The sequence below is a fragment of the Ahaetulla prasina genome, chromosome 4 (genome assembly GCF_028640845.1).
Source record: "Ahaetulla prasina isolate Xishuangbanna chromosome 4, ASM2864084v1, whole genome shotgun sequence".
Taxonomy (NCBI): domain Eukaryota; kingdom Metazoa; phylum Chordata; class Lepidosauria; order Squamata; family Colubridae; genus Ahaetulla; species Ahaetulla prasina.
The window spans coordinates 147892117-147919545 of record NC_080542.1 but is presented as its reverse complement, the minus strand read 5'-3'; the positions used below and the strand labels follow the sequence as shown (position 1 = coordinate 147919545).

General features: G+C 46.9%; 1 protein-coding gene across 1 annotated transcript; it reads right to left on the bottom strand.

Moving 5' to 3' along the window:
- Nucleotides 1-350: 350 nt before the first annotated feature.
- On the bottom strand, nt 351-27429 carry LOC131196740 (tumor necrosis factor receptor superfamily member 16-like). The gene is made up of 6 exons (XM_058179973.1): nt 26993-27429; nt 19621-19753; nt 18013-18396; nt 5465-5684; nt 4021-4166; nt 351-2917 (listed from the first exon to the last, which is right to left on the bottom strand). Exons 1-6 carry the CDS (start codon nt 27041-27043, stop codon nt 2610-2612), a joined length of 1242 nt encoding a protein of 413 aa, XP_058035956.1. The 5' UTR covers nt 27044-27429; the 3' UTR covers nt 351-2609.

Below are 27429 nucleotides of genomic sequence, written 5' to 3'. Positions count from 1 at the left end.
CTGGCTGGCTGGGTCCTAGGAACTGACTTTGCAGGGAAGGGATGAAAGCGGAGACCCTCTACCCAGACAGACCCTCCACCTCCTCTTACCTCTGCTGCTGGACTTGACCTTAAGGCCTTTCTTGGTGGTCAGCCCGGGAGAAGCAGAACCCTTCCAAGGTGGCTATTCTAATGCCCTCCCTTAGAAGATTCTGGCACTATCTGGAGAGCTTCTGTGGTTGGGGGATTCTGGGAGAATCCGGTGAGACGCAGCATAATAATTTCATTTATTTGGAAGATACCAAAGCCTGCTTTTAAATCCTTCTACCCCCCCCCATCCTCCCACACCTGAATGATTACCTTCTACTCCTCTCGTACAATCAAAACTTTATTTAAACTGTAGAATTGTGGAAACGACGACAGTTTGGATATTTACAATTCTTCTCTTTCAAGGACATTAGCAAAACTCCAGGATTATTTACAGAAGGGAAGTTAATTTTATTACCCCCCCAAAAAAATACCAGCATCTTTCTTCTCTCGGCAGCCAGTCCTTGGTTTATGACATGGTCGCTTAACAAGCATTCAGAGTTACTACAGGATCATTAAGTTACCGCTGGAACGTACGACAGCATTGAAAGAAGTAAATTATGACCATTTTTTCACACTTAACGACCGTTGCAGCATCCCCATGGTCACATGATCAGATCCTTGGCAACTGACTCATGTTTATGACGGTTGCTGTGTCCACGCGATCGCCACGCGATCTCCTTTTGCAACCTTCTGACGAGCAAAGCCAATGGGGATGCCGGATTCACTTAACGGCCGTGTGGCTCCAGTGATTCACTTAACAACTGTGGCAAGAAAAGTTGCAATATGGGGCAAAGCTCACATGACAATGGAAATTTTGGGCTCAATTGTGGTCGTAAGTAGAGGACTTCCTGTATTTTACTTATTTATTAGGTTTGTGTGCTCATTTTGAGGCAACTGCCACGTGACGGACAACGAGCCGTGATAGCATTCCACGCATTTGGCAACTGTTTCACATTTACGACCGTTGGCAGCATCCCATGGTCACGTGAATCCACTTTACGTTTTTTTTTTTTGGTTTTTCCAGCAAAAAACACCCATTGCATAAAATGTTTTCCCTTAAGAGCTTGGGGTTCACTTAAGGACTCTGGTGACTCACTTAATGACAGTCATAAAATTGTGTCTGGCAGTCGAAATCCACCCATCATGGCTGAGAAACACCACTGTGGAGCGCTGGGTAAACCAAGATAATCCATAATCCGCAATTTAATCTTGGCTAATAAAGTTGGTGATCATAGCCACTCGGATCAGTTAACTATGATTTATGGCTTGCCCGACGCAGCTTGTCTCATTTTGTGGGGAATAATAAAATTCAAGGGAAAATTCAGTCCCGCGGAAATGTTTTGGCCGGATGAAGCCACAGGAAGCAAACTGTAGCAGCCAGGAGAAGTCAAATAAGTCAAAATGGCAGCCGCAACCCTGTGATTGAAGTCCATCCTCGCTGTAAAGAGGATTGTCAGTCCCAGATCGGCTCAGGTTCCGTGAAAATAGGTTCCGGGAGTTCTAGTTCTCAGCATCTTGTGGGAATGTGAGCCTAGTTGTGTGGACATGCCCAGCCAGCCAACGCTTGAAGCCACCTGGGAGCTTGCTTGGGTAACAAACTGGGTTTGTTAAGCCATGTTCTGCTGGGAGTCAACCTGGATCCAGCACCTGATTGACGGTCACACCGGGGGTCAGCCCTGATCAAGGTTCCATCATGAGGTTAGCCAAAAGGGCTACCATGGAGAGAAACAAAAAGGCCACGCAGAGAACGGCCAGTGTGTGAGGAGGGGGTGTGCGTGTAAGAGAAAGAGAGGGAGAATGAGAGACAGAAAGAATGAAAGAATGAAAAAGAAAGCAGAGGAAGGAAAAAATGAGACTGGGAGAGAAAAAGAAGGGGAGAAAGAAAGAAAACCAGAGTTTTCATTCTCAGAAAGAATGAGAAAGAATAAGAGAAAGAATGAAAGACAGGGAGAGAAAGAGAATAGATAGAAAAGAGAGAGAGAGAGAGAGAGAGAGAGAGAGAATGAAGAAATGAAAATGAGAACAGGAGAGAAAAAGAGGGAAAAAACAATGGGAGAAAGAGAATGAAAAAAAGAATGAGGGAGAGAAAAAGAGAGAATAGATAGAAAAAGAGAATGAAAGTAAAGTAGAGAATGGGAGAGAGAATGAGAAAAAGAGGGAGAGAGAGAGAGAGACAGACTTAGGTTGGCCAATCGGAAGGACCAAAAACTAAACCGGTATGGATAGGGCACCACCAGGAAATCCAAAATACCTGTTCCAGAGAAGGAACTTGCTTGGAGGACTGATGGTACTTTTTTTCCTCTCTCTCTCCCGCTAAGCACCTTCCTAGCTTCCATCCAGCCCTCCCTGATGGCTTCTCCAAATTTTCCTTTTTTCTTCCAACCCCCCACCCACCCAAAAGCAAAGTCCTATCCCTCATCCACTGCCCGGCTAGTTAAAACCTTGTTTTTTAAAATCATTTTTAAGCAAAAAAAAAGTGAGAAAAATAAGGGTTGGATGTTCCGGCAGCCACAGAGGCGAGGCGGGGCGGGGTGTGTGTGTTCACACCACGGAGCTAACCTCCAGGGGCGCCTTCAGACGGTCCACCACGTCCCCCCGCTCAAGGGCCGTCAGGGCCTGGCACAGGGTCTCCAGCGTGGCCCCCTCCTGGGCCGACCAATCGGAGAGAAGCGTGTGGGCGGGGGCCTCCCCCCAGCCGATGGTCTCGATGGTTTCGTCCAGGTAGCCCAAGTGCTGAGCCAGACTGCGCCAGTCTTTGCCGCAGGGGGTGGGCGCCTCCAGCAGCTGCTCTACTTCCTGCTGCAGCGGGTGGGCCAGGCTGCTGTAGAGGCGGGGGTCGGCTCTGGGTCCTGCTTGGGGAAGAAAGTGGGAGGGGGGGAAGAAGGAAATTGATTCAGATTGATGCAGCCCCTTTTTCTTTCCTTCCTTCCTTTTTTTCTCCCCCTTTCTTCTTTTCTTTCTTTCTTTCTTTCTTTCTCTGTCCTTTTCATTTTCCTTCCTCACTCTATCTTTCCATTTCTTCCTCCTTCACCTTTTCTGCTTTCTCCTTCCATTTCCTTCCTTTTCTATCCTTTCCTTTTTCTCCTTTCTTCCTTCCCTTCCTTCTCTTTTCTATTTCCTTTCCTTCTTTATGTTCTTCCTTCCTTCTCTTTTTCTCCTTCTTCCTTCCTTTCCTTCCTTCCTTTCCTTCCTTCCTTCCTCTTTCCTTCCTTCTCTTTTCTATTTCCTTTCCTTCCTTCCCTTTTTTCTTCCTTCTGTTTTTCTATTTCCTTCCCTCTTTCCTTTCCTTTTACTCCTTCCTTCCTTCCTTTCCTTTCCTTCTTTTTTTCTCCTCCCTCCCTCCCCAATTTCATTTCTTCTTCTCTTGAAAGAGGAGTTGGACTCTACCTCTGAATAAAGGTAAAGGTAAAGGTTCCCCTCGCACATATGTGCTAATTGTTCCCGACTCTAGGGGACGGTGCTGATCTCCGTTTCAAAGCCGAAGAGCCAGCGCTGTCCGAAGACGTCTCCATGGTCATGTGGCCGGCATGACTCAACGCCAAAGGCGCCCGGAACGCTGTTCCCTTCCCACCAAAGGTGGTCCCTATTTTTTCTACTTGCATCTTTTACGTGCCTTCGAACTGCTAGGTTGGCAGAAGCTGGGACAAATCACAGAAGCTCACCCCTTTACACGGCAGCACTGGGGATTCGAACCTCTGAGCTGCCGACCTTTCGATCGACAAGCTCAGCGTCTTAGCCACTGAGCCACCGTGTCCCCAATATCTGAATAGGGAAGCAAAAAAAAAAAATCAAGTCTGAACAATTCCCCATCAAAGTCCTGTTTGGCTCTCAAGACCCAACTAGAGAAAGTGTTCCCATAACCTCTGTCTCTCTCTCTCTCTCTCTCTCTCTCTCTCTCTCTCTCTCTCTCTCTCTGTGTGTGTGTGTGTGTGTGTGTGTGTAGCAACCTTACCCTTGCTCAAGGGGTGCTGCTCCTGCAGGCTGTGAGTGTCGAGGAAGACCCCGCTGTCTCCTTGAAGTTTCTCGCCTTCGGGGGACGATGCCAATTCCACCATCCGGGCTTTGGCTAGCTGGTGCTTCTGCTTGCACGTTTTCCAGCTGCATCAGGGGAGGAGGAGACCGTGATTTGGGGACCCTCCCTCTATTTCCCCCTTCCAGTGGAAATGGCCGCTTGCCCCTCCAAATCACAGCCAGATCTTGCTACGGTAGATCTGGCGGCGCGCAAACTTTTTAAAAAATTGTAACTCGGAGACTGCTTTTGTTGGCTGTCTCTTAAAAAGCACTGCAGCAAAAGAGAGCCTCTCTTAGTGACGTCTCCAAACAGATGGCCAGAAGGGTGGAAAAGAGGAATGGAGCAGTGAGCAGAAGACAGATGAGTGGGGAGGAAGGGCTGGGGTGGGTGTGGGGGGCGGAATCGAAGAGGGAGGGACGGGTATGAAAGTTGGGCAGGGAGAGTGGAGAGAATAAGCAAGTAGAAAAGCAGATATCTGGGCTGGATTCAATGGCTAAATACTGATAGTCCTCGTCTTACGACCACAACTGAGACAAAAATTTCCTTTGCTGAGTGAGTTTTGCCCCATTTTACAACCATTCTTGTAAATGCATTCTTGGTGCAGTTGTTAAGTGAATCACTGCAACCTGCATTCTTGGTGCAGTTGTTAAGTGAATCACTGCAACCGAGGGATTTGGTTGTTAAGCAAATCTGGCTTCCCCATTGACTTCGCTGGTCAGAAGGTCGCAAGAGGGTATCGTGTCAGCCCCCAGGACGCTACAACCGTCATAAATGTGAGTCCGAAAAAAGTCGTGTGATCAAAATTCAGACGCTCGGCTACGGACTTGTATTTATGACGGGTCCCAATGCCCTGGGTCACATGATCCCCTTTTGTAACCTTCCAACGAACAAAGCCAATGGGGCAGCTGGATTCACTTAACGACCGGGTTATTCACTTAACAACTTCAGTGATTTACTCAACAACTGTGGCAAGAAACATCCTAGAAAGGAGGTAAAACTCACATAGCAAACGTCTCGTTTAGCAACAGAAATGCTGTTTGCCTCAATCGTGGTCGTAAGTCAAGGACTCTGTAGCTTAATTCTAGCTTTAGCGGGAGGGGTGAGGTTGAAATAAGATTTCCCCACAAGGAGAAAAACAGCATCTCAGGGGGAAATAAAGAGATGCTGCATTTTTTTAGATTTCTTCCTGAAGGGAATTTGATGAATTGCTCCAACACCGGAAATTTTTAAGAAAATGTTGGATAACCATCTGACTGAGATGGTGTAGGGTTTCCTGCCTGGGCAGGGGGTTGGACTAGAAGGCCTCCAAGGTCCCTTCCAACTCTGCTGTTATATGTTATATGAAGGCTGGGTAGGTCCCATAAGGATGGGGGTCCCCGCTCACCTTTTGAACCCCACGTAGGCGAGGAGTCCGACCACCACGGCGGCCAAGATGGAGCAGTAGACAGGGATTATGTTGTTGGGATGGTTGTCCATCAGCGAGGGCACAAACTCCGAGGACGAGTTATGAGAACCGCTGCCTTCTGCCTCTAGGGGCGCCATCCTTCTCGGATTGTCCTTCTGGGGCGCCCCTTCAGGCCGTTTCAGGATCTGCAGCTCTTTATCTGCCCCAATGAAAATTGAAATTAAACAGAAAGTTAAAACAAGGGGAAGGCAAACCCCGGGTCACAACAGTTTGCATGTGTTTGTGTATTTGTGTGTGTGTGTGAGAGAGAGAGAGGAAGGGAGGGAGGGAGAGAAAGAGACTTCAAGAAGTAGAAGAAAAAAAAAAGAATTCAAGAGTGGCGTTCCTCAAGGCAGCGTCCTTGGACCAACACTCTTCATACTATACATTAATGATCTTTGTGACCATATCTCAAGTAATTGTGTTCTCTTTGCTGATGATGTCAAACTATTTAACACCACAGACAATGCATCTATCATCCAAAACGACCTTGATCATCTAACCGCTTGGTCTAAAAATTGGCAGCTCCAAATTTCAACCAGCAAATGCTCAGTCTTACATATAGGAAAAAAGAACCCAAACACTAAGTACATGCTTGATGGACATTACCTTACAGATGACCCCCATCCCGTTAAAGATCTTGGAGTTTTCATGTCAAATAATCTAAGTGCCAAAGCCCACTGCAACTAGCAGTGTTGCAAAAAAAGCTCTAAGAGTTGTAAACCTAATTTTGCGTAGCTTCTTTTCCAAAAACACCACACTACTAACCAGAGCATATAAAACATTTGCTAGACCAATTCTAGAATACAGCTCACCTGTTTGGAACCCTCACCACATCTCTGACATCAATACAATTGAACGTGTCCAGAAATATTTTACAAGAAGAGTTCTCCATTCCTCTGAAAACAACAAAATACCTTATCCCACCAGACTTGAAATCCTAGGCTTAGAAAACTTGGAACTCCGTCGCCTTCGACAAGACCTAAGTTTAACTCACAGAATCATCTATTGTAATGTCCTTCCTGTCAAAGACTACTTCAGCTTTAATTGCAATAATACAAGGGCAACCAATAGATTTAAACTTAATGTAAACCGCTTTAATCTAGATTGCAGAAAATATGACTTCTGCAACAGAATCATCAGTGCTTGGAATACTTTACCTGACTCTGTGGTCTCTTCCCATAATCCTAAAAGCTTTAACCAAAAACTTTCTACTATTGACCTCACCCCATTCCTAAGAGGACCATAAGGGGCGTGCATAAGCGCACAAACATGCCTACCGTTCCTGTCCTATTGTTTTTCTTTTCTTCTTCCTATATATGTTTATATGTTTATATACTATATAATCTTTTTGTATGATGTTGTGACAAAATAAAATAAATAAATAAAAAATAAATAAAATAACAAGCGCTCCCCACAAATTATTTTGGAAAACTCAAAAAAAAAAAAAACAACAACCCCAAACTCCAGTTAGTCCTTGACTTATATCCACAATGGAGCCCCAAAAGTTCCGTTGCTCAGTGAAACAGTTTAAGTGAGTTTTGCTCCGTTTTACGACCTTTCTTGCCATAAATTGTTCAGTGAATAACTGCAGTTGTTAAGTTAGTAAGCCAGTTGATAAATGAATTTGGCCTCCCCATTGACTTTGGTTTGTCGGAAGGTTGCAGAAAAGCATCACGCGGTCCTGGGATACTGTGACCGTCATAAATATGAGTCCGTTGCCAAGCATCTGACTGCTGATCACATGACCATGGGGAGGCTGCCATGGTTGCAAGTGTGAAAACAGTCATAAGTCCCTTTCTTGAGTACCGTTGCAACTTTGAACGGTTATAAATCGAGGACTGCCTAGAGAAGCCAAACAAAAGACCAAAATTCGAAACACTCCCCCGCCCCATTTGCAAAAACCAGGCTAGATGGTGGAAAGGAAGAAAAACATCAGGAATTCATCATTTTCCCTAATTCCCCCCCCCATCCCCCATATCTGGCAGGCCTCTGTCTCTGCGCAGAGACACCGGAGAGTTCCAGGCTGGGATGGAAGCCCCGAAACCTCCAGGAATGTGCTTGGGAGCCAGCCGGGAAGCAGAATTCTGCATTGCCCCGGATTGCAAGATTCCCTCGCTGTTGGGATCAGATTCCCTCGATCCGGGCACTGAATTAACAAGAATCACAGAGTTGGAGGGACCCCTGGAGGTCTTCTAGTCCAACCCCCTTGCTCAGGCAAGAGAGACTCTTCTCTCCTCCACCTCCTTCTTTTCCTTCTCCTTCCTTCCTCCTCTTCCTCCAAATAGAAGAATCACGGAGTTGAAAGGGACTTTAGAGGCAGGGATGAAATGCTCCTGGTTCGGTCCGGATCGGCTTATCCGGTAGCAATGGCAGCAGGTGGTTTGGAGAATCGGTAGCAAAAATCCATGGCCCCACCCACCCACGCCCACCCAATCACCCGCTTGCCACTTCTTTTAAAAAAATGCTTTTTAAGGTTAAAAAAAAAAGATTGCATGCCACAGCTGATCATCTCCCCCATGTGCTGTTCTACCTACCCCATGCCTCCTTTCTGCGTGCATTGTGCATGGGCACACCTTGCATTTGGTGCATAGTGTGCATTGCACATGTGCGCACATGCAGCCAGAGAACCGGTAGTAAAGTGTTTCAGATTTCACCACTCTTGGAGGTCTTCTAGTCCAGGGGTCTGCAAACTTGGCTCTTTTAAGACTTGTGGACTTCAACTCCCAGAGTTCCTCAGCCAGCTTTAAAAGAGCCAAGTTTGCAGACCCCTGTTCTAATCCAACCGCCTGCTCAGGCAGAAGAACTTACACCATTCCAGATAAATGGCCGTCCATTCTCCTTCTTAAAAACCTCCAGTGTTCTTAAGCACCAGCAACTTACGGAGGGTTAAACATTTAACTGTTTCTTTGTCAGCAAGATTTATAATGCAATTCTGATAGTGTGAACTTTCTCTTGTTTGCTGAAATCAGTGTTGCTTTTTTTTTTATTTGAAAAGTTTTACAAAAACAAATAATTTTTTTCTCTCCCCCACCCCGTCGCCCCTCCCTCTAGAACCCCCCTCCCCCACAGACTTCCCGGAGCAAACACAAGGTATAGTTCAAAAAACTAACATTCATACATTAAATTTTTATAAAGTCTAACACAATTATAATCCTTCTCTTTCGCATATCCTGACTTCCTCCTTTAAAATCAAAAATTACGTCCTTCATTCAAAGGCAGTCTGATATCTCTTAGTCTAATATCTAACAGTCTGATATCTCTTAGTCTTGCTTTTAAGTTTTGCAGTTTTTCCACGATTTTAAGGGGTTCCTTTGACGGCAGCCTGCTGGATGGTCTTCTAAAGCCCACCAAGCTCAGGGTTATACAAATAGTCCTCGACTTACAACTTATTCATTCAGTGACCATTCAAAAGTTACAACGGCAATGAAAAAAGTGACTTAGGACCGTTTTTTCACACTTACGACCGCTGCAGCATCCCCAGGGTTCACGTGATCAAAATTTGGACCCTTGGCAGCTGACTCATATTTATGACGGTTCCAGTGTCCCAGGGTCACACGATCCCCTTTTGCGACCTTCTGACAAGCCAAGTCAGATTCACGTAACGACTGTGTGACTAACTCAGCCACTGCAGTGATTCGCTTAACAATTATATCAAGAAAGGTCGTAAAATGGAGCAAAACTCACTTAGGCAGCTGTCTTGCTTGGCAACGGAACATTTGGGCTCCGTTGGGGTCGTTAGCAGAGGATTGCCTGCATCGGATTATTTCACCCTGCTCGTAGCCACATTAAAATAGGAATAAGCTTGAAAGACTATACACAAGAAAAATATATTTTAGAATGGAAAATGTGGATTGATTATATTCAAAAGAAGTATCAGATAAAAAAATATCGAATAGCATATGAGTAAATTTAGGAAATATTTTGTATCAGATATATTTCTGAAGGAGAGGGGAATTGAGAGTGTGATTAAGTGTGGAGTGACTAGAGATTATAATTTAGGAATTATTTTAGATTATGATTGTTAGTTTTGATACCCTGCATTTTGTTCTGGGAAGTCGGGGTGGGGGTGGGGGAGGGAATTGGGGGTGGAGGCAAGAGATGGAGTGATGGTGAATGTACAGGGATTATTGAAGATGTATAAATATAATTAATGTAGGGTCGGGTCTGCCCGGTTACCATTTTAGAATGGTGGGGAGGGAGAAAAGAGGAGAGAGTAGGAGGTAGGAAAGAGGAGAAGAGGAAGGAAGAGGGGTAGAAGAGGGAGAAGGAAGGTGGAGGGTGGAGGGAGGAGAGGAGGTAGATAAGAGAAGGAGAGGAAGGTCTGGAAAGTAGAAGAAGGTAGAAGAGGGAAGAGTGTTAAAAAGGGGGGGTGACTGGGCAAGCCCGACTAATTGTATATAACTGTACATTGGATGAGTTGTTTGACATGATTGTAAAAATAAAACTTTTTTATGAAAAAAATAAAATAAAATAGGAATAAGCGCCAAAACTTGGATTCTACAAAGCAGGAAAAACCAAGAAGGGAAAACCTTGACTCGAATATTGGTCAAAAAAGTCAAGATTGTGGCCATGAAAGTCAGATCTCAGCTCTGCCTGTTAATTAAGGGCACGAATAACCCAGGTAAAGTTGTTGTATGTTGTGGCTTTTTTTTTTCACTCCAGGCTGCCGACTTCCCCGCACACCACACTAGCCTAGCCTCCACCCTGCTCCGCTAGATTTCAGCTTGCAGGGTTGCTGGAATAAAATAAAACCCATCTCCCCATTCGTAGTGAAGGGAACATATATACTGAAATGCTAGAATTAGGAATGTAAGGGAAGAGATATACCTGCAAGATGTAAATATATGTTTCCTGTGACACTGACATATAATTTATGTAATTTAGATAAATTTATAATTTATAAATTTATAAGATAAATTTATAATTTATCTAATTTAGAAGACAAAGGAGGGAAAGATAAACAATGCAGAGGGATGTAAATCTGGAGTTAGATTACATTCACTGACTTTTACTATGGGAGATACCCAAACCAGATCCCAGAATATGCAGAGTTGATGACCTTTTTGGTATAAGAAGACATTGCTTCCTCTCATGACTTTTGTAGCTTCCTTCCTTGCATGTATGTATCATCTATGTGTTTGGAACGACTATCCATTTGAACCTGGTCAGGATTAAATGCTATTTTACTCAAGCCTCTGTTTAGAATAGAATAGAATAGAATAGAATAGAATAGAATAGAATAGAATAGAATAGAATTTTTTATTGGCCAAGTGTGATTGGACACACAAGGAATTTGTCTTGGTGCATATGCTCTCAGTGTACATAAAAGATACGTTCATCAAGGTACAACATTTACAACACAATTGATGATTAATATATCAATATAAATCATAAGGAGCTTAAGACATATTAATAAGTGAACCTTTTATTTTCTCTCTGAAAAGCACCCCTGATTTCATCCAGCCTTCAAGGCACAAAAGCTGGTGAAAAAAAGAGAGAAAAATCGGAATTTTTTGTGCATGTGTGTTTGCACTCGGGTGGGATGCAATTTAGATGTGGAAAATTAACCAGAAATTCAATCTCCCTCTTTATTTCTCTGTTTCTCTCTCTGTGTGTGTTCGCTTCTCTTTCTCTTTCCCTCTTTTTCCCCCTTTCTCTGTTTCTCTTTTTCTTTCACTCTTTCCCTCTCTCTCTTTCTCCCTCTTTCTCTCTGTTCCTTTCTCTCTATTTTTCTCTCTTTTTCTCCTTTTCTTTCTATTACTTTCTTTCTTCCTTTCTTAATTTTCTCTCTTCCTCTTTGTCTCTCTTTCTTTTTCCCATCACTCTCTCTCTCTCTCTCTCTTTCTTTTTGTCTCCTTCTCTCTTTCTTTCTCTGTTTTTTTCTATCTCTTGCATCTGGTTGATCCTGGGTTGTTGTTTTTTTGTAGCACTACTGAAAACAGACAGTTGCCTCATTGTGTGTTTCTCCCCCAAAGCAAACACGAAAGTCTCATTTCAGGGCTTTAGAGTGCTTCCCTACCACCCCCCATCTCCCCCCACACCTTCTACCAGCTGTGCACCCACAGCCGGGAAATAGTTGAAGGATGAGGCAGCCCAGAGCTGACATATAGTGTGAATGTATCTGTGCGGAGGGGTGTACATGTGTGTGTGTGTTGTGAGGCTGTTGCTGTTGACTCACCACTCCGCTCCACCCTTTCCAGCTCAGTCTATGGGGGAGTCCTTCCCCCACCCCCCACTCCAACCCGCATCCCCCCTTCCGGCTGCAAGGATTAGAGATACGGACAAGGAACAAAAGGAAGAGATTATGACGAATACCAGCAACTGCAGGAGTCTAGCAGGCAGGCAAACACACACATACGGAGCAAAAAATCCTCCCTAAAATAGCCAAGAGACTCTAGAAACAGGGACAGGAAGCAAAGGGGTTTAAGCTTAAGAGGATCCGAATTCAGATCTCTCCACTGCGATGGCAGGAACAACTTCTAGGAGGTGAACTTGGTTGGGTTGACCAGGGGTTTGGGGCGTGTTGCCCCCAGTTTTTTGGGGTGCAAAGGGGTCAAATGGGAGAGCGAGGCAAGGAGATCAAGAGTAACCTGACTGGGTAAGCCACTGGTATAGGAAAATAAGAGGGAATCTCACTCCCTCATAGCACTGATGATGTTCCCTAGTGGGGTCATGAAACATCTGCAAGAAAATAACTGAATTCAGAGAGCAACAAAGACCCCACTGCTCTTTTCCTCCTCTTTACAAACCTCACCCTCCCTTCTAGCATTGATGATGTTACCTAGTTGGGTCATGAAATGTCTGCAAGAAAATTACCCAGCTCAGAGAGCACAAAAGACCCCACAGTCCTCCTCCTCTTCCTCTCTACAAAGCCCACTCCCTTCTAGTACTGATGATGTTGTCCAGCAGAGTCACAGAACATCTGCAAGAAACCCACCAAGCTCAGGAAGCACCAAGGACCCTCCCCACCCCAGTTCAACCCTGAGCTACAATTATTATCTTCTATGGGTCAAGGGTAGGGGGGGCTTTTATGGTGACATACAGAGGGAAAAACCCTCCAAGACACATCTAAATAAATAAATACATCCACTTATAAACTGATATGTACATAACCCTCTGTAAATGAAAATAGTCCTCGCCTTACAACCGTTCACCATTCAAAGTTACAACAACATGGAAAATAGTGACTTAAGACCAGTCCTCACATTTACAACCACTGCAGCATTTCCCACTGTCAAGTGATCCCAATTTAGGGACTTGGTAAACAGGCATAGATTTAGCGCTTAGTGCTTATAAACCGCTTCACAGTGCTTTATAGCCCTCTCTAAGCAGTTTCGGAGTCTGCCTGTTGACCCCAACAATCTGGGTCCTCATTTTTACCGACCTCGGAAGGATGGGGGGCGCGCACCCGATGTTTGCAAGCGGTCGCGCGCCCCGATCCCCCGTCCTTTTCCCGTTCCCCGGATGGTCATGACCCCCAGAGCCTGGGCCTTCGGCTGATGTTATGCAACGCACGGTCCGTAGTTAATAAGGCCCCTAGTATCGACCTTATTCAGGGGCGCTGCGGACCTTATAGGCGCACGGAAACCTGGCTGGGCACTGAAGGGGTGTGCCCTTGTTGAGATGTGCCCGCGGGTTTCCGTGCATTCCATCAGCCGAGGGCCAGGGTAGGGGTGGGGGTGGCGGTTGTGATTAGAAAGTCTAGAGCCGAGGAGACCACTGTACCTCAGATTGCGGGTGCGAATCCTCTTTGTGAGATGGGGCCATAGGTGCCAGATGGGTTTGCTGATCACGTACCTGGCTCCTTGCTGCGTGACAGCTGCCCTGCCCGAGCTCCTGGAGGTGCTGGCGGGGTGGCAGTTGAGACCCCAGACTTTTAGTCATGGGGACTTTAACTGCCATCGTCCGGCTCGTCATCGACGGCAGCTCGGGAGTTCATGGCTTCCATGACGGCCTTGCACCTGACCCAAGTACTTGATGGCCCTACTCACATTGGGGGTGGCACCCTGGACCTGATTTTTGTCTCTGGTCAGTGGTTGAGAGATCTGGACTTAAAGGAAAAAGTCATTGAACCTTTGTCATGGTCAGATCACTCTCTTCGTCTGGACTTTCTGACCGCCATTCACCACCGCAGGGAGACGGAGCCGACACGTTGGTTCCGTCCCAGGCGCCTGATGGACCCGGAGGGTTCGGACGGAGCTTGGGCCATTTCCTGAGGTCTGGCTCACGGCTCGGCTGAGGAACTTGTTGCGGCCTGGGAGCGGGCGCGGCGGGGGCCTTAGACCGGGTCGTGCCTTTGCGGCCTCTGACCCGGCGCAGGTCCCAACCGGCTCCTTGGTTCTCTGAGGAGCTGAGAGGGATGAAACGCCGGAGAAGACGCCTAGAGAGTTCCTGGAGGTCTAGCCGTTCTGAAGCTGATCGGACACTAGTGAAGTCCTATACTAGGGCTTACCTAGTGGCAATGAGGGAGGCGAGGCGTAGCTACGCCTCCTCCCTCATTGCATCGGCAGATAACCGCCCAGCCGCCCTGTTTCGGGTGACCCGCTCCCTCCTACACCAGGGGGAGCGGGATGACCCGTTGCAGGGACGTGCTGAGGAGTTTAACGGTTATCTATACGATAAAATCGGTCAACCGGGATGGTCTGGACCAAGATTGCGGTGATACCGGTGAGACGGCTGAGGGTGGTCTTGGTGACATTTTATGGGATGAGTTTGACCCTGTCGCTCCCGAGGACATGGACAGGTTGTTGGGGAGGCTGAATGCCACCACGTGTTTACTGGACCCGTGCCCCTCCTGGTTGGTGCTGGCCACGCAGGAGGTGACACGAGGCTGGCTCCAGGCGATTACGAGCGCTTCTTTGGTGGAGGGTGTCTTTTCCGGCCGCCTTGAAAGAGGCGGTGGTGAGGCCCTCCTCAAGAAGCCTTCCTGACCCGCTGTTTTAGGTAATTATCGTCCGGTCTCCAACCTTCGCCACGGCGAAGGTTGTAGAGAGTATGGTGGCATATCAGTTTCCTTGCACCTGGATGAAACTGTCTATCTAGACCTGCTCCAGTCCGGTTTCCGACCCGGTTACAGCACGGAGACGGCTTTGGTCGCGTTGGTGGATGATCTCTGGAGGGCCAGGATAGGGGTTGTTCCTCTGCCCTGGTCCTATTAGACCTCTCAGCGGCTTTCGATACCATCGACTATGGTATCCTGCTGCGCCGGTTAGAGGATTGGGAGTGGAGGCACCGTTTATCGGTGGTTCTCCTCCTATCTCTCTGACCGTCGCAGTCGGTGTTGACAGGGGCAGAGGTCGGCCCGAGGCGCCTCACTTGTGGGGTGCCGAGGGATCGATCCTCTCGCCTTCTGTTCAACATCTATATGAAGCCGCTGGGTGAGATCATCAGTGGGTTCGTGTGAGGTACCAGCTGTACGCGGATGACACCCAGCTGTACTTTTCCACACCGGACCACCCCAACGGCCATCAAGTGCTGTCCCGTGTCTGGAGGCCGACGGGTCTGGATGGGGAGAAACAGGCTCAAGCTCAATCCTCCAAGACAGAGTGGTTGTGGATGCCGGCGTCCCGGTACAGTCAGCTAAATCCGCAGCTGACCATCGGTGGCGAGTCATTGGCCCCGATGGAGGGGGGGCGCAACTTAGGCGTCCTCCCGGGTGGACGGGTGGCTCTAGGAGATCAATTGACAGCCGCTCCAGGAGAGCGTTCTACCAGGTTCGCCTGGTGCGCCAGTTGCGCCTTTCTGGACCGGGAGGCCCTATGCACGGTCACCACGCCTCGTGACGCCTCGCCTGGATTACTGTAACGCCTCACATGGGGCTCCCTTGAAGGGCATCCGAGGCTACAGTTAGTCCAGAATGCGGCTGCGCGGGTGATAGATGGAGCCCTCGTGGCTCCCGTGATAACACCTATCCTGCGCGGTCTGCACTGGCTACCTGTGGCTTTCGGGTGCGCTTCAAGGTTTTGGTGACCACCTTTAAAGCGCCCATGGCATAGGGCCGGGTTATTTACGGGACCGCCTACTGCGACCAGATACCTCTCACCGACCCGTGCGCTCTCACAGAGAGGGACTCCTCAGGGTGCCGTCAGCTAGGCAGTGTTGTCTGGCGACGCCCAGGGGAAGGGCCTTCTGTGGGGCTCCCGCCTCTGGAACGAACTCCCCAGGACTCCGACAACTTTCGGACCTTCGAACCTTCCGTCGCGAGCTCAAGACTCATTTATTCATCTGTGCAGGACTGGCTTAGTTTTTTAGATTTTAAATTTAGAGGGGTTTTTAAATTGATTTTAATATCTATATTTTTTACTTTTAATTAATTGGGCAGTAGAATAAGTTTTTTAATGATTGTTTTAATTTGTATATTGATGTTTTTATATGCCTGTGAACCGCCCTGAGTCCTTTGGGAGATAGGGCGGTATATAAATTCAAACAATAAATAAAATAAATAAATAAATAAATGGAAGGCTGAGTCAATCTTGAGCCAATGAGACTCGAACTGCTGGCAATCAAACTGCTGGCAATCGGCAGAGTTAGCTTGCAATACTGCATTCTAACCATTGCCCATCATGGAAGAGAAGGAGGGAGGAAGCGAAGGGAAGGGAAGGGAAGGAAGGAAGGAAGGAAGAAAAAGGAAGGAAGGAAGGAAGAAAGGAAGGAAGGAAGGAAGGAAAATAGCACTTAGTCTTATATATATCACTCCTTAAACCTTTTACAGCCCTCTCTAAGCAGTTTACAGAATCAACTTATGCCCCCACCCCAACCATCTGGGTCCTCATTTTACTGACCTCGGAAGGACGGAAGGCTGAGTCAACCTTGAGCCTGGTGACATTCGAACTGCCAAACTGCAGGCAGCCAGCAGCCAGCAGAAGCAGCCTGCAATACTGCACTCTAACCACTGCACCACCATGGCGCAGTGTTCCTGGGTCACACAATCGTCTTTTGTGACCTTCCCACTTGGCTTCCGACCCACCAAGGAAAGCGGATTCGCTGAACGACTGCCTGGTCTTCTTAACGACTGCAGTCATGCTTAACAGTCATGCTTAATAATTGTGGCATAAAAGGCCCTAAATTCAGGCATGATTCACTTTAACAACCGCCTGGCTTAGCCATGCTGACACAGTCATAACTACAAGGATCAGTTACAAGTCACTTTTGTTCACTTCCGTTGCAACTGCAAATGGTTACTCAACAAATCATTGTAATTCAAGGACTATCCACAAGGATCTAAAACTGGAAGAGGGACGGCTTGAAAATGACTTTTCCCAGTTCCAACTTTGAACAGTCACTAAACAGACAGTCATAAGTCGAGGACTACCAGTACATAAAACCTGACAGAATTTCTGCCCAGTTTCCAAACACTGGTAGTCCTTGACTTACAACAGTTTGCTTAATGATCATTCAAAGTTATAACAGCACTGAAAAAAGTCACTCCGGACCGTTTTTCACACTTATGACCTCTTGGCTACTGACTCGTACTTATGACGGTTGCATTGTCCTGGGGTTACGTGATCCCCTTTAGTGACCTCCTAATGAGCAAAGTCAATAGGGTTCAATTTACAACCATGTTACTAATTTAAGAACTGTAGTGTGATTCCCGTAACAACCGTGGCAGGAAAAGTTGTAAAACGGGGCAAAGCTCCCTTTTATGTCTCACTTAGCAACAGAAATTATAGGCTCGATTGTGGTCGTAAGTTGAGAACTACCAGTATGCCACAAGACCCAAATCTTTAGAGACAAGACGGTACAGCTGCGAGCAGATGCAATCGCACCCTTTGGCAGAACGGGTCTGCAGAATCCAGTAGATCCCTGCCGAGCAGCCGTGTCCTCCACCCCCACTGAATTCTCCCGAAGGATCCTAACCAGAGGTGAAATCTAAAAATTTCCCCTACCGGTTATGTGGGCGTGGCTTAATTGGTAGGCATGGCTTGGTGGTCAGGTGACTGAATGGGCATGGCCAATAATAATAAATGATAAAAATAATAAAGTATACAAAACTTGGGAGCGCACCGGTTTACCTTCTTTAAAAATAGAGGCACTGGTCTACTAATTGTCTCTTTTTGGGAGGCACTGGTCTACCTTCTTTAAAAATAGAGGCACTGGTCTACTAATTGTCTCTTTTTGGAGGCACTGGTCTACCTTCTTTAAAAATAGAGGCACTGGTCTACTAATTGTCTCTTTTTGGGAGGCACTGGTCTACCTTCTTTAAAAATAGAGGCACCGGTCTACTAGCCGCCTACAACGCTGATCAGCTGTAGTGCAGCCCTTTGAAGCGCTTCGGCAGTCATTTAAGGCCGTTTGCAGCTATATCACCACTGAGCGCTTCAGGGACAGAGAAGAGGAACAGAGAGGCGTGGGAGGGGGGCAGGGATTTTTGCTACCGGTTCTCCAAACTACCCGCCCCCATTGCTACCGGATCGCTCGGACCGGGAGCATTTCACCCCTGATTCAACCCTCTCCCATCCAGCTTTTCCCATGGCGCATCTACGTACCCATGCAGAGAGTGTCCGATAACGGGGTGCACGACTGGATCATAACTTCCTTCGGTCCGCATTCTCGTCGGCAAAGCAGACATGGCTCATACGGGCTCTTCACCTCAGAGTAGTAACCCTCAGGGCATTTTTGGCACAATGTGTCACTGCCAGGCTTGCACTCCTGGATCGCCCCATAGCCTTCCTCACATGCTTGGCAAGGAATGCAGGACCCTCGAGGCTGCGTCCCGTTTCCCGGCGTGAGGTAATGTCCGCGCGGACAGCTGGTGGCGCAAAGCGTATCACGGGTCGCTGTGCAGGAATCATGGATGGGAAGTTGTCTTGGGCACACGGAACATGGCTGGCACGGGTCTGTGGCACTCGCGGTGGAGGAGAACGTCACACCTATGTTAAGAGGAAACCACAATCCGTGTGCATGATGTCATTGTTCCCAGAACTTTTGAATTTGCACGATTAGAGTAAACGAGCAGATTAAGTTACATGTGAACAACACAGCCAGCAATACGGTAGAAAGACAAATGAATTCTATAGGTAGTCCCACGACTTACGACCGCAATGGAGCCTGCCCATGACAGTTGTGAATTGTGACAGTCCTCGTACTGACGACCCATGGTCACGTGATCAAAATTCAAGCACTTGGCAACTGGCATGTGCTTATGAAGGCTCCTAGAGTCATCTGGTCATCGTTTGTAGCCATTCCAGCTGGCTAAACACTTCCATCCCCTTAAGCCAGATTCTCTTAACGGCCTGTTGGACTTCAACTCCCAGAATTCCCCAGCCAGCTAAACTTTAAACACTCATTAAACCAGGGGTCTCCAACCTTGGTCCCTTTAAGACTTGTGGACTTCAACTCCCAGAGTTCCTCAGCCAGCTTTGCTGGCTGAGGGACTCTGGGAGTTGAAGTCCACAAGTCTTAAAGGGACTAAGGTTGGAGACCCCTGGTATAGGGAGTACCCATAGCACTGGTCTTTCTATTAGGGGAATTCCCACCCACCCCCGAGGGGGGAGTAATTTAGCCATATGCTACCTAGATCCATTTGCAATTTATTTTATATTTATCTCACTTCTTTCTAAATAACAGAAGATGGTGAACGTACCTAATTCTCTTTCCTCTACTTTTCTACACAACTACCTTGTGAGGTGGGTTGGGATGAGACGGAATCACTGATCCAAAGTCATCCAGCCAGCTTTCGTGCCTAAGGTGTGACTAGAACTCCTCTCACCTCCTGATGAATGGCCCAAATTCAACCACCTGGCTTTCATTCGTAAGGTGGGACTAGAATTAATGGTGATTGGCCCAAAATCACCCAGTCAACGTTTGTGCCTAAGACGGGACTAGAACTCACCATCTCCTGATGATTGGCCCAAAGTTACCAAGCTGGCTTTCATTCATAAGGAAGCACTAGAACTCCCAGCCTCTCAAGTCTCTACTACTCTACTATTATCCATCTCTAGAATATGGTCTGATTTTGAAAAAGGCACTAGAACTCCCAGCCTGTCTCCACTACTCTACTATTATCCATCTCTAGAATATGGGACTGATTTTGTTCTACATCTGTAGGGTCCAAACTGGGGTTCAATCCCCCCCACAAGGAACTGGATACTCACTTTCTTGGCAGGGTTCACAAACGGTGTTGGTGCTCCCACAGGGCACCTGTGCCCCGAAGCCTGGGGGACACAGGATGCAGCATTCTCCCGAAGAAGCCACCTCCCCGTTTTCGCAGCCTTGATGCGCCAGAAGCTGAAATCAGAGTCAGATCAGAGAATCAGACCAGGAGCTAAAAAAAAAATCAGGGTTTGCAAACTCCGTAGATTTGCAATCTCTTGAGATCCTTTTCTCTCCTTCCCAACCCTTTAAAAACCCCAGACGGTGAGAAAATTGAACAGGGTGACTTTAAGATGCACGGACTTCAACTCCCAGAATTCATAGCTGGCTGGGGAATCTTGGGAGTTGGAAGTCTACCGAGTCTTTAAAGCAGCCAAGATCGGAAAACCCGGAAATCCTTCTGCAGAAAAGGAACTGAGGAAGGAAAAGAATAATAGACTGGGTGCAAGGCTAGAACTCACCACCTACCCTGTGAGGTGGGTTGGGTTAAGAGAGGTCACCAGCTGGCTTTTGTGCCCAATGGGGGATAAGAACTCCCAGTCTCCTGGTGATTGGCCCAAAGTCACCCAGCCGACTTTCATATCTAAAGTGGGACTAGACCTGGTGATTGGCAGAACTAGAACTCATAGTCACCTGGTAATCAGCCCAGCACCTTCACCCGTACAACAAATCAACTCTCTTTGTCGCATCTTTTGCTAGATGTCCCTCCCCCAAAAAACCCTGTTCCTCTTTCAACCTTCCCAACACCATTACCCAGCTGCCTTGGGAATGATGGGCACTGTAGTTCTTCCTTCCAGATTGTCCCCAGATGGGACCAGTGAATTTCTGGCATCGCAAAGTCAGGAGGAGAAAAAAATAAAAAGTGCTTTGAATCCTCCTGAACCAGGAAGCATTTTAGCAGGATACCCCACCCGGCCTTCTCTGAAAAAAGAGCAGGGGTGGGTGTGTTGAGGTGTGTGTGTGTCCCCCCCCCCACACAAGACTTTTGAACGGCTTTGAATTCCAGCACTAATTTTCTGCATTTTTGGGGGGTTGTTCACAGTTGCGAGGGGCTTCTAGTTCCCCAGACACCGCCCTGCGGGGGTCTCTCTTAATAACCTTTGGAATGCATCAGAATACTCAGTCGTGCCCCCCCACAAAAAAAACACAACCCGTCGGTCCAGCGAGGAGGAATCTGCCTGGGGCGGAGGCAGCTGGCAGTCAGGAATGCCTTTGCACCGCACACCCAGGGCCAAAAGAACAAAACCACCTTTTGTTCCTTCCAGGGTCCCGTAACCCCCGTTCCCGAAACCCACCCGGCTGCTCCCACCCACCCACCCACCCCACACCCTACAGATCCAAGCCCCTCTTCTAATTAAGCTGAAACCTGCCCAGTCGCTCCAGGAGGAAAGCAGATCGTATTACAACCTCCTCCCCAAAAGGATACAGCCCATCCTTCTTCCACAGCGAGAGAAAAGCGGGTGGGGGTCTCCTCTGGAGAATTTCAACTCCCTTTTGGAAAGGCCTGGCCTTTGAAATAAAGTCCTCGATTTACAATGACTCGTTTAGTGACCGTCCGAAGTTACAACCACCATGAAAAAAAAGTGACGAGGGACCGTTTTTCACACTTAGGACCATCCTCGTTGGTCAAGTGAACGAAATTGACTCACATTTACGACGGTCGCAGTGTGTGTGGGGGGTGACGTGATCCCCTTTTGCGACCTCCTGCCAAGCAAAGTCCACGGAGAACCCCGGTTTGCTCAACCGTGGAGACTAACAGAATTGCAGTGATTCACTTAACAACGTTGGCAGTAAAATGGAGCGAAGCTCATGGTTTCGCTTGGAGACAGAATTTCTGGGCCCAGATGTGGTCATAAGTCAAGGACTACTTGTAAAACTGTTTCTCCCGGTGGAATGGCTATCTCTGGAATTGCCTTTCCGCAGCTGGTTGGAGATAAACTGCTCCTGAACCTGGAGGATCAAATTATCCCTCCTGACTTGAGATAGCTTCCTTCTGGTAAGGTTAAGATGGGTGAGACCAACTCCCAGAATTTCCCAGCTGTCCAGCTCTCTTAAAGCATCCTGGCTGGGGGATTCTGGGAGTTGTAGTCCTCCCCTGTAAAAGTATTCTGGCTGGGGGATTCTGGGAGTTGGAGTCGCTAAGCTTGGAAAATGCTTGAAATCTTGAACATTAGAAATGCCATCTTCCAATCTTGCTATCACAGAGAAGAGGGCTACAACTTATTTTCCAAAGCAAGGGATGGAAACTAATCAGGTAGAGAGATTTAACCCTGAAATAAAGAGAATTTTTCTGACAGTGAGAACAATTAACCAGTGGAACAGCTTCCCTCCAGAAGTTTTGAGTCACTTATCAGATTTGGCAGGGGGGTTGGACTAGAAGACCTCCAAGGTCCCTTCCAACTCTGTTATTCTAAGTTAAGGTTTCCTAGGCAATAATCCAAACAGCAAATGCTTTGCTATATCGCTGAGATTTCCTGGTGGTGCCCCATCCACAAGCCAGCCAATTCTCTCAGCCAGACCCAGACACCTCATGGGTCAATCTTTCCGTGAAAATACCTCCAGCATCTTCATTCATGAAAGGGAGAAGAGAAGATCTCTCTTTTCACCAACGGGAGAATGTTTCGCCCTGCGGCATTTTGGCAGGAAAAGCTGAAACTCACGTCTTCTGAATTCCTTCCAATTTTGAACACACAAATATGTGAACACACAGACCCTCACAGGCGGCCCCAATTCTCCTGCCACTTCCTCTAAGCCACAAATCCCTGCATGCAACATAGCAGCGTGTAAAAATCGAAAGGACAGGGAGTCCTCACCTTACAAGGGTTCATTTAGTGACCGTTCAAACCTACAACAGCGCTGAAAAACAGTAACTCATGGACATTTTTCAAACTTGCGACCGTTGCGTCTCCATGGTCACGTGATCAAAATTCGAACAATTGGCAACTGACTCGTATTTATGACGGTTGTAGCGTCCCGGGGTCACGTGATCCCCTTTGGCGACCTCCTAACAAGCAAAGTCAATGAGGAAGTAAGATTCACGTAATGACCACGTGACTCACTTAACAACTGCAGTGATTCACTTAATGATGGTAAGGAAGGTTGCCGCCAAATGGGGAAAAGTCACTTAGGAGCATAAATTTTTGGCTCAGTTGTAGTCGTTAAGTCGAGGACCACCTATATAAAAATTGAGTTTCTGACAGCCAGACCCCCTCCCCGTCTTTGCGACAGAGACAAAAATGTGAAGAGTGACGCTGGAAAAATGCACACTCTCCATTAATCCCAATGTGGAATCTGCTGCAGGGAAGGAAGCATAAAATCCTAACGCTGGAAGGAGCCCTGGAGATCATCTAGACCAACCCCCTGTCCAAAACAGGAATCTTTTATGTGCCATTCCAGACAAATGGTTGTCAAATCTTCTCTTGAAAAAAGAAAAAAAAAACGGGGGGCGGTGAAGAGGCTCAGCATACTCCCTTCTTTTTTGGGAAGGGGGGCTTAATCTGAATGAGCCCCCCTCCCCAGATCCTAGCGAGGAAAGTCCTCTGAACCCCAAAACCCTTGTGCAAATCCAGCCGGGATGCAGAACATGAGACCCAGATGGATGGTTTTGAGATCCTGTTGCTGAATCACAGGTGGGTTGTAGAGGAAAGGAGACCACAAAGTAAAGAGGCTGCATTTTCTAAAAGGGGGCAGTTTTTTTCCTGGTTTTTGTTAAAATCCATATCTTCTGCAAGTATCAACAGTAGAAACCTTCAAATTTCTAGGTTCTATCGTATCGCAAGACCTAAAATGGACAGCTAACATCAAAAACGTCATCAAAAAAGGACAACAAAGAATGTTCTTTCTGTGCCAACTCAGAGAGCTCAAACTGCCCAAGGAGCTGCTGATTCAGTTCTACAGAGGAATGATTGAGTCTGTCATTTGCACCTCTATAACTGTCTGGTTCGGTTCTGCAACCCAACAAAAAAGACACAGACTTCAGAGGATAATTAGAACTGCAGAAAAAATAATTGCTACCAACCTGCCTTCCATTGAGGACCTGTATACTGCACGAATCAAGAAGAGGGCCGTGAAAATATTTGCAGATCCCTCGCATCCTGGACATAAACTGTTTCAACTCCTACCCTCAAAACGACGCTATAGAGCACTGCACACCAGAACAACTAGACACAAGAACAGTTTTTTCCCGAAGGCCATCACTCTGCTAAACAAATAATTCCCTCAACACTGTCAGACTATTTACTGAATCTGCACTACTATTAATCGTTTCATAGTTCCCATCACCAATCTCTTTCCACTTATGACTGTATGACTATAACTTGTTGCTGGCAATCCTTATGATTTATATTGATATATTGATCATCAATTGTGTTGTAAATGTTGTACCTTGATGAACGTATCTTTTCTTTTATGTACACTGAGAGCATATGCACCAAGACAAATTCCTTGTGTGTCCAATCACACTTGGCCAATAAAAAAAATTCTATTCTATTCTATTCTACTCTATTCTATTTAGAGCCGGGGTCTCCAACCTTGGCAACTTTAAGCCTGGCGGACATCAACTCCCAGAATTCCCCAGCCAGCTAGCTGGGGAATTCTGGGAGTTGAAGTCCACCTTTCTTAAAGTTGCCAAGTTGCAGAAAGACTGTTTTACATATTTCCAAAAGATATTTTTTCAAATACTCCTTTAGGGAAAAGATGACATTTACGAAGCCAGATTCACTTAATGACCGTGTGACTAACTTAACAACTGCAGTGATTTACTTAACAACAGTGGTAAGAAAAGTTGTAAAATGGAACAAAACTCATTTAACAAATGTTTCGATTCCCAACAGAAATTTTGGGGTCATAAGCCTGCCTGTACATGGAAACCTTCCAAAGTATTTTAATTACTGTAGTTTTACGTCAACCAAACTCTTTAAACTGTGTGCTGTCTCGAGATTAGGAAAATGGCTCTTAGATAAAATATTACAATCTTCATTTCCAGCTTCAGTGGGAAGTATAATCCTCTTTTTTTCCATTATTTTTCATTGGCTGGGCTAGAAAGGAAAGCTGGGTGGGAATTAATGGGATGAGAACAATAGATATTTTGAGCTGCTTAACAATATGTTTTGCATTAGGCCAAAATCCTTGCAAGTCACTTTTTAAAAATTCTTTGCAATTCCTGTCCTTTTAACTGGTCTCTGTAACTATGTAGACATGATATTTAAATTGCAAGCTCTTAGCAGCCCAGCTTTGTCAAAATGATACACCATTCCCTTTGTCTCAAAATAATTTTGTTTAACTGTGCGTGCAAAACTGATGCTTCCCTATTTTTTAAATTTAAATAAATTAAGTTTATTGTGCCTCTCTTCTCTCTTTTCAGCCTAGATATTCATTCCTCTTTAAGAGGAAAAAGTCCTTCAGGATCCAATTAACTTCACCACAATTAACTTTTGTACTGGAAATTTATCTTTTCATTGGAAGTTTATTTTTGCATTGGGGTTTTATTTTCCTATTTGGATTTTATTTTTGGAACGGGGTTTTATTTTTGTATTAGGTTTTTTTTTATTTATCTTTTTATTTTATTTGCATTTATATCCCGCCCTTCTCCAAAGATTCAGGGCGGCTTACACTACGTCAAGCAATGTATTAGTTTTCTTTTTCTGTCTGAGTTTTAGTTCTGCATTGGGGTTTCATTTTTTTTTACACAGCCCAGAGCCACCGTGAGTGAGTGAGTTGGGTGGCCATATACATTGTCTTCATAAATAAGTAATAAAAAATGCATTTATAATGCCATTTAAATATTTATGCAAACGGAAAGAACAAGCCAGAAATGTCTTCTCAAATGCCCACCTTCCTTGTGATCCATTTATTTGTTGAGGGAAAACAAACCCGCTTGTGGCCTTCACATGACATCCAAAAATCACAGGAAGATAAAATTCAAAAGCATTCACACGTTAGTGTAGTGTTAGTGGAAGCTGGGATCAGGTTAACAGAATTTATGGTGCAGATGGTTTTAGGGGAGAGTAGTTGGCTTTGTTGGGGAGATCCACCCCACCCAACCCCCAAACAAGGTTCTGTGTGAATCAAGCAAGCATTTTAATCCATTCATCAGGTTAAGGATGTTGTGGGAATGCAACACCAAGCTCCTGCTATCTCATTTGCGCCTTTTTTTGTGGAATCTCTATTTTGCTGTATTTTTCTACTTCTTCTTGCAATAGCAGAGCTTAACTTTAAACTAAGCTTGAATGCAACCCCTAAAAATAGTAGTTTTGTGAACTCTGAGATGTGACTTTCAAAGTTGGGCCACTTTGCCAGGGAGTCATGAATGAGCCAAATCAATTTAAATTTAAAGGGAGCCCAACTGACCAAAGACAGAGAACGGACAAGTCAAGAGGCCTCTTTCCAGGGTCAGTGCAACCCTTGACTCGGGTTTGGGGAAATCCCTGATGCAAATTTAGCAAAAGTCCCTGGCTAAAAAAGTTCTCCCCATTTCATAGACTGGGAAACTGAGTCCAAATGGAAATCAGGAAAGGATTGGAGGAGGAGACTCAGGGATGTATCTCCCCACATCCTTTTTTTTTTTGGAAATTATTCCCCTTCTAAGGGTTTCCTCCTCCTCTCCTTCCTTTTCCCTACTTTCATTTTTCTTCTCCTATTCCTCCTCTTCCCTCCCTTTTTTCCTCCTTCCTCTTTTTCCTTCCTTCCTTCCTTCCTCTTTCTTCTCCTTCTATTCTTTTCTCTCTTCTTCCTTCCTTCTTCCTTTCCCTTCCTTCTTTCCTTCCTCCCTCCTTCTCTTTTTTCCTTCTCCTCCTATTCTGCCCCCCTCCCTCCCTCCTTCCTATGCCCCAGATAGACTCGAGACATCCCCACACACCTCTGCCAGCTTCATCGAATGGAGCCCCCATCCTTTCTGGGGGCCGGTGGGCAGTGTTCTCACGACCCTCTTACTCCTGCTTTGAAGAAGAAAGCCCCCTGCCCCGGCTAGGCTTTTCCCCGGTTCTGCCGGGCGTGTGTCCAGCGACCCTAACCCTCCGCAGCCCAGAAAAGTGGGCGCACTCAGGACGCGGTTTGAACGGGGTATCGGGTGTATGTGTGTGTAACAGACCCCTCCCCAGGGCCACAACTTGGGAGGCAGTTTGCGAAAGGACCAAAAACTCCCATCCTCCCCCTCCCCAACAGCCAGACTCTCCCACATCCCACCGCGGGGGCTAATCTCTTTGGGAGGGGGGAGACCCGAAGGGTCCTTACACCCAAGGAAACCCTTAGCCGCCCTTCTACAATTTCTGGACCTCCTTTTTGCTTGCACCCCCGTAATGAGGGGCTTTTCCCGTGCTTGGAATAGGGGGGTCTACTCTTTCCCCCACCCCGCAAGCGACCCCCGGAGCGACCCACCTTGGCCGCCAGTAGCTGCAGCGCCAGGACGAAGCGCCCGGTCAATTTCATCTCGTCGGGACGATCCGGAGGCAGGAGGGGAAGGTGGAGGGGGGGCGTTTATCCCTGCAGATCTGGCTGGCGGGGGACGCCGGAGACCCTCTTTCCTGGCCGCTCCTCGGAAGATCGCGAATGGGTGGGTGGGAGGCAGAGAAAGAGAAGCAGGCAGGCTCCGGGCCGGGGTCGCAGCAGCAGGAGCCCCGCAAACGCCCCCGCCCGGCTACTAGCAAGAGAAAAAAGAAAGCGACCCTTCCCCAATTTGCCAGCCGAGGGAAGCGGCGCCTTTGAAGCTGCCGGAGTTAGCTGCGCGGCTTGCTCGGGGGTCGCCGCTTCCCTCCGGCTTGGGTTGGGGGTCTCTCTGCTCCAGGTCTGCCTTTGCCGGGACTGCAGTCTGGCCC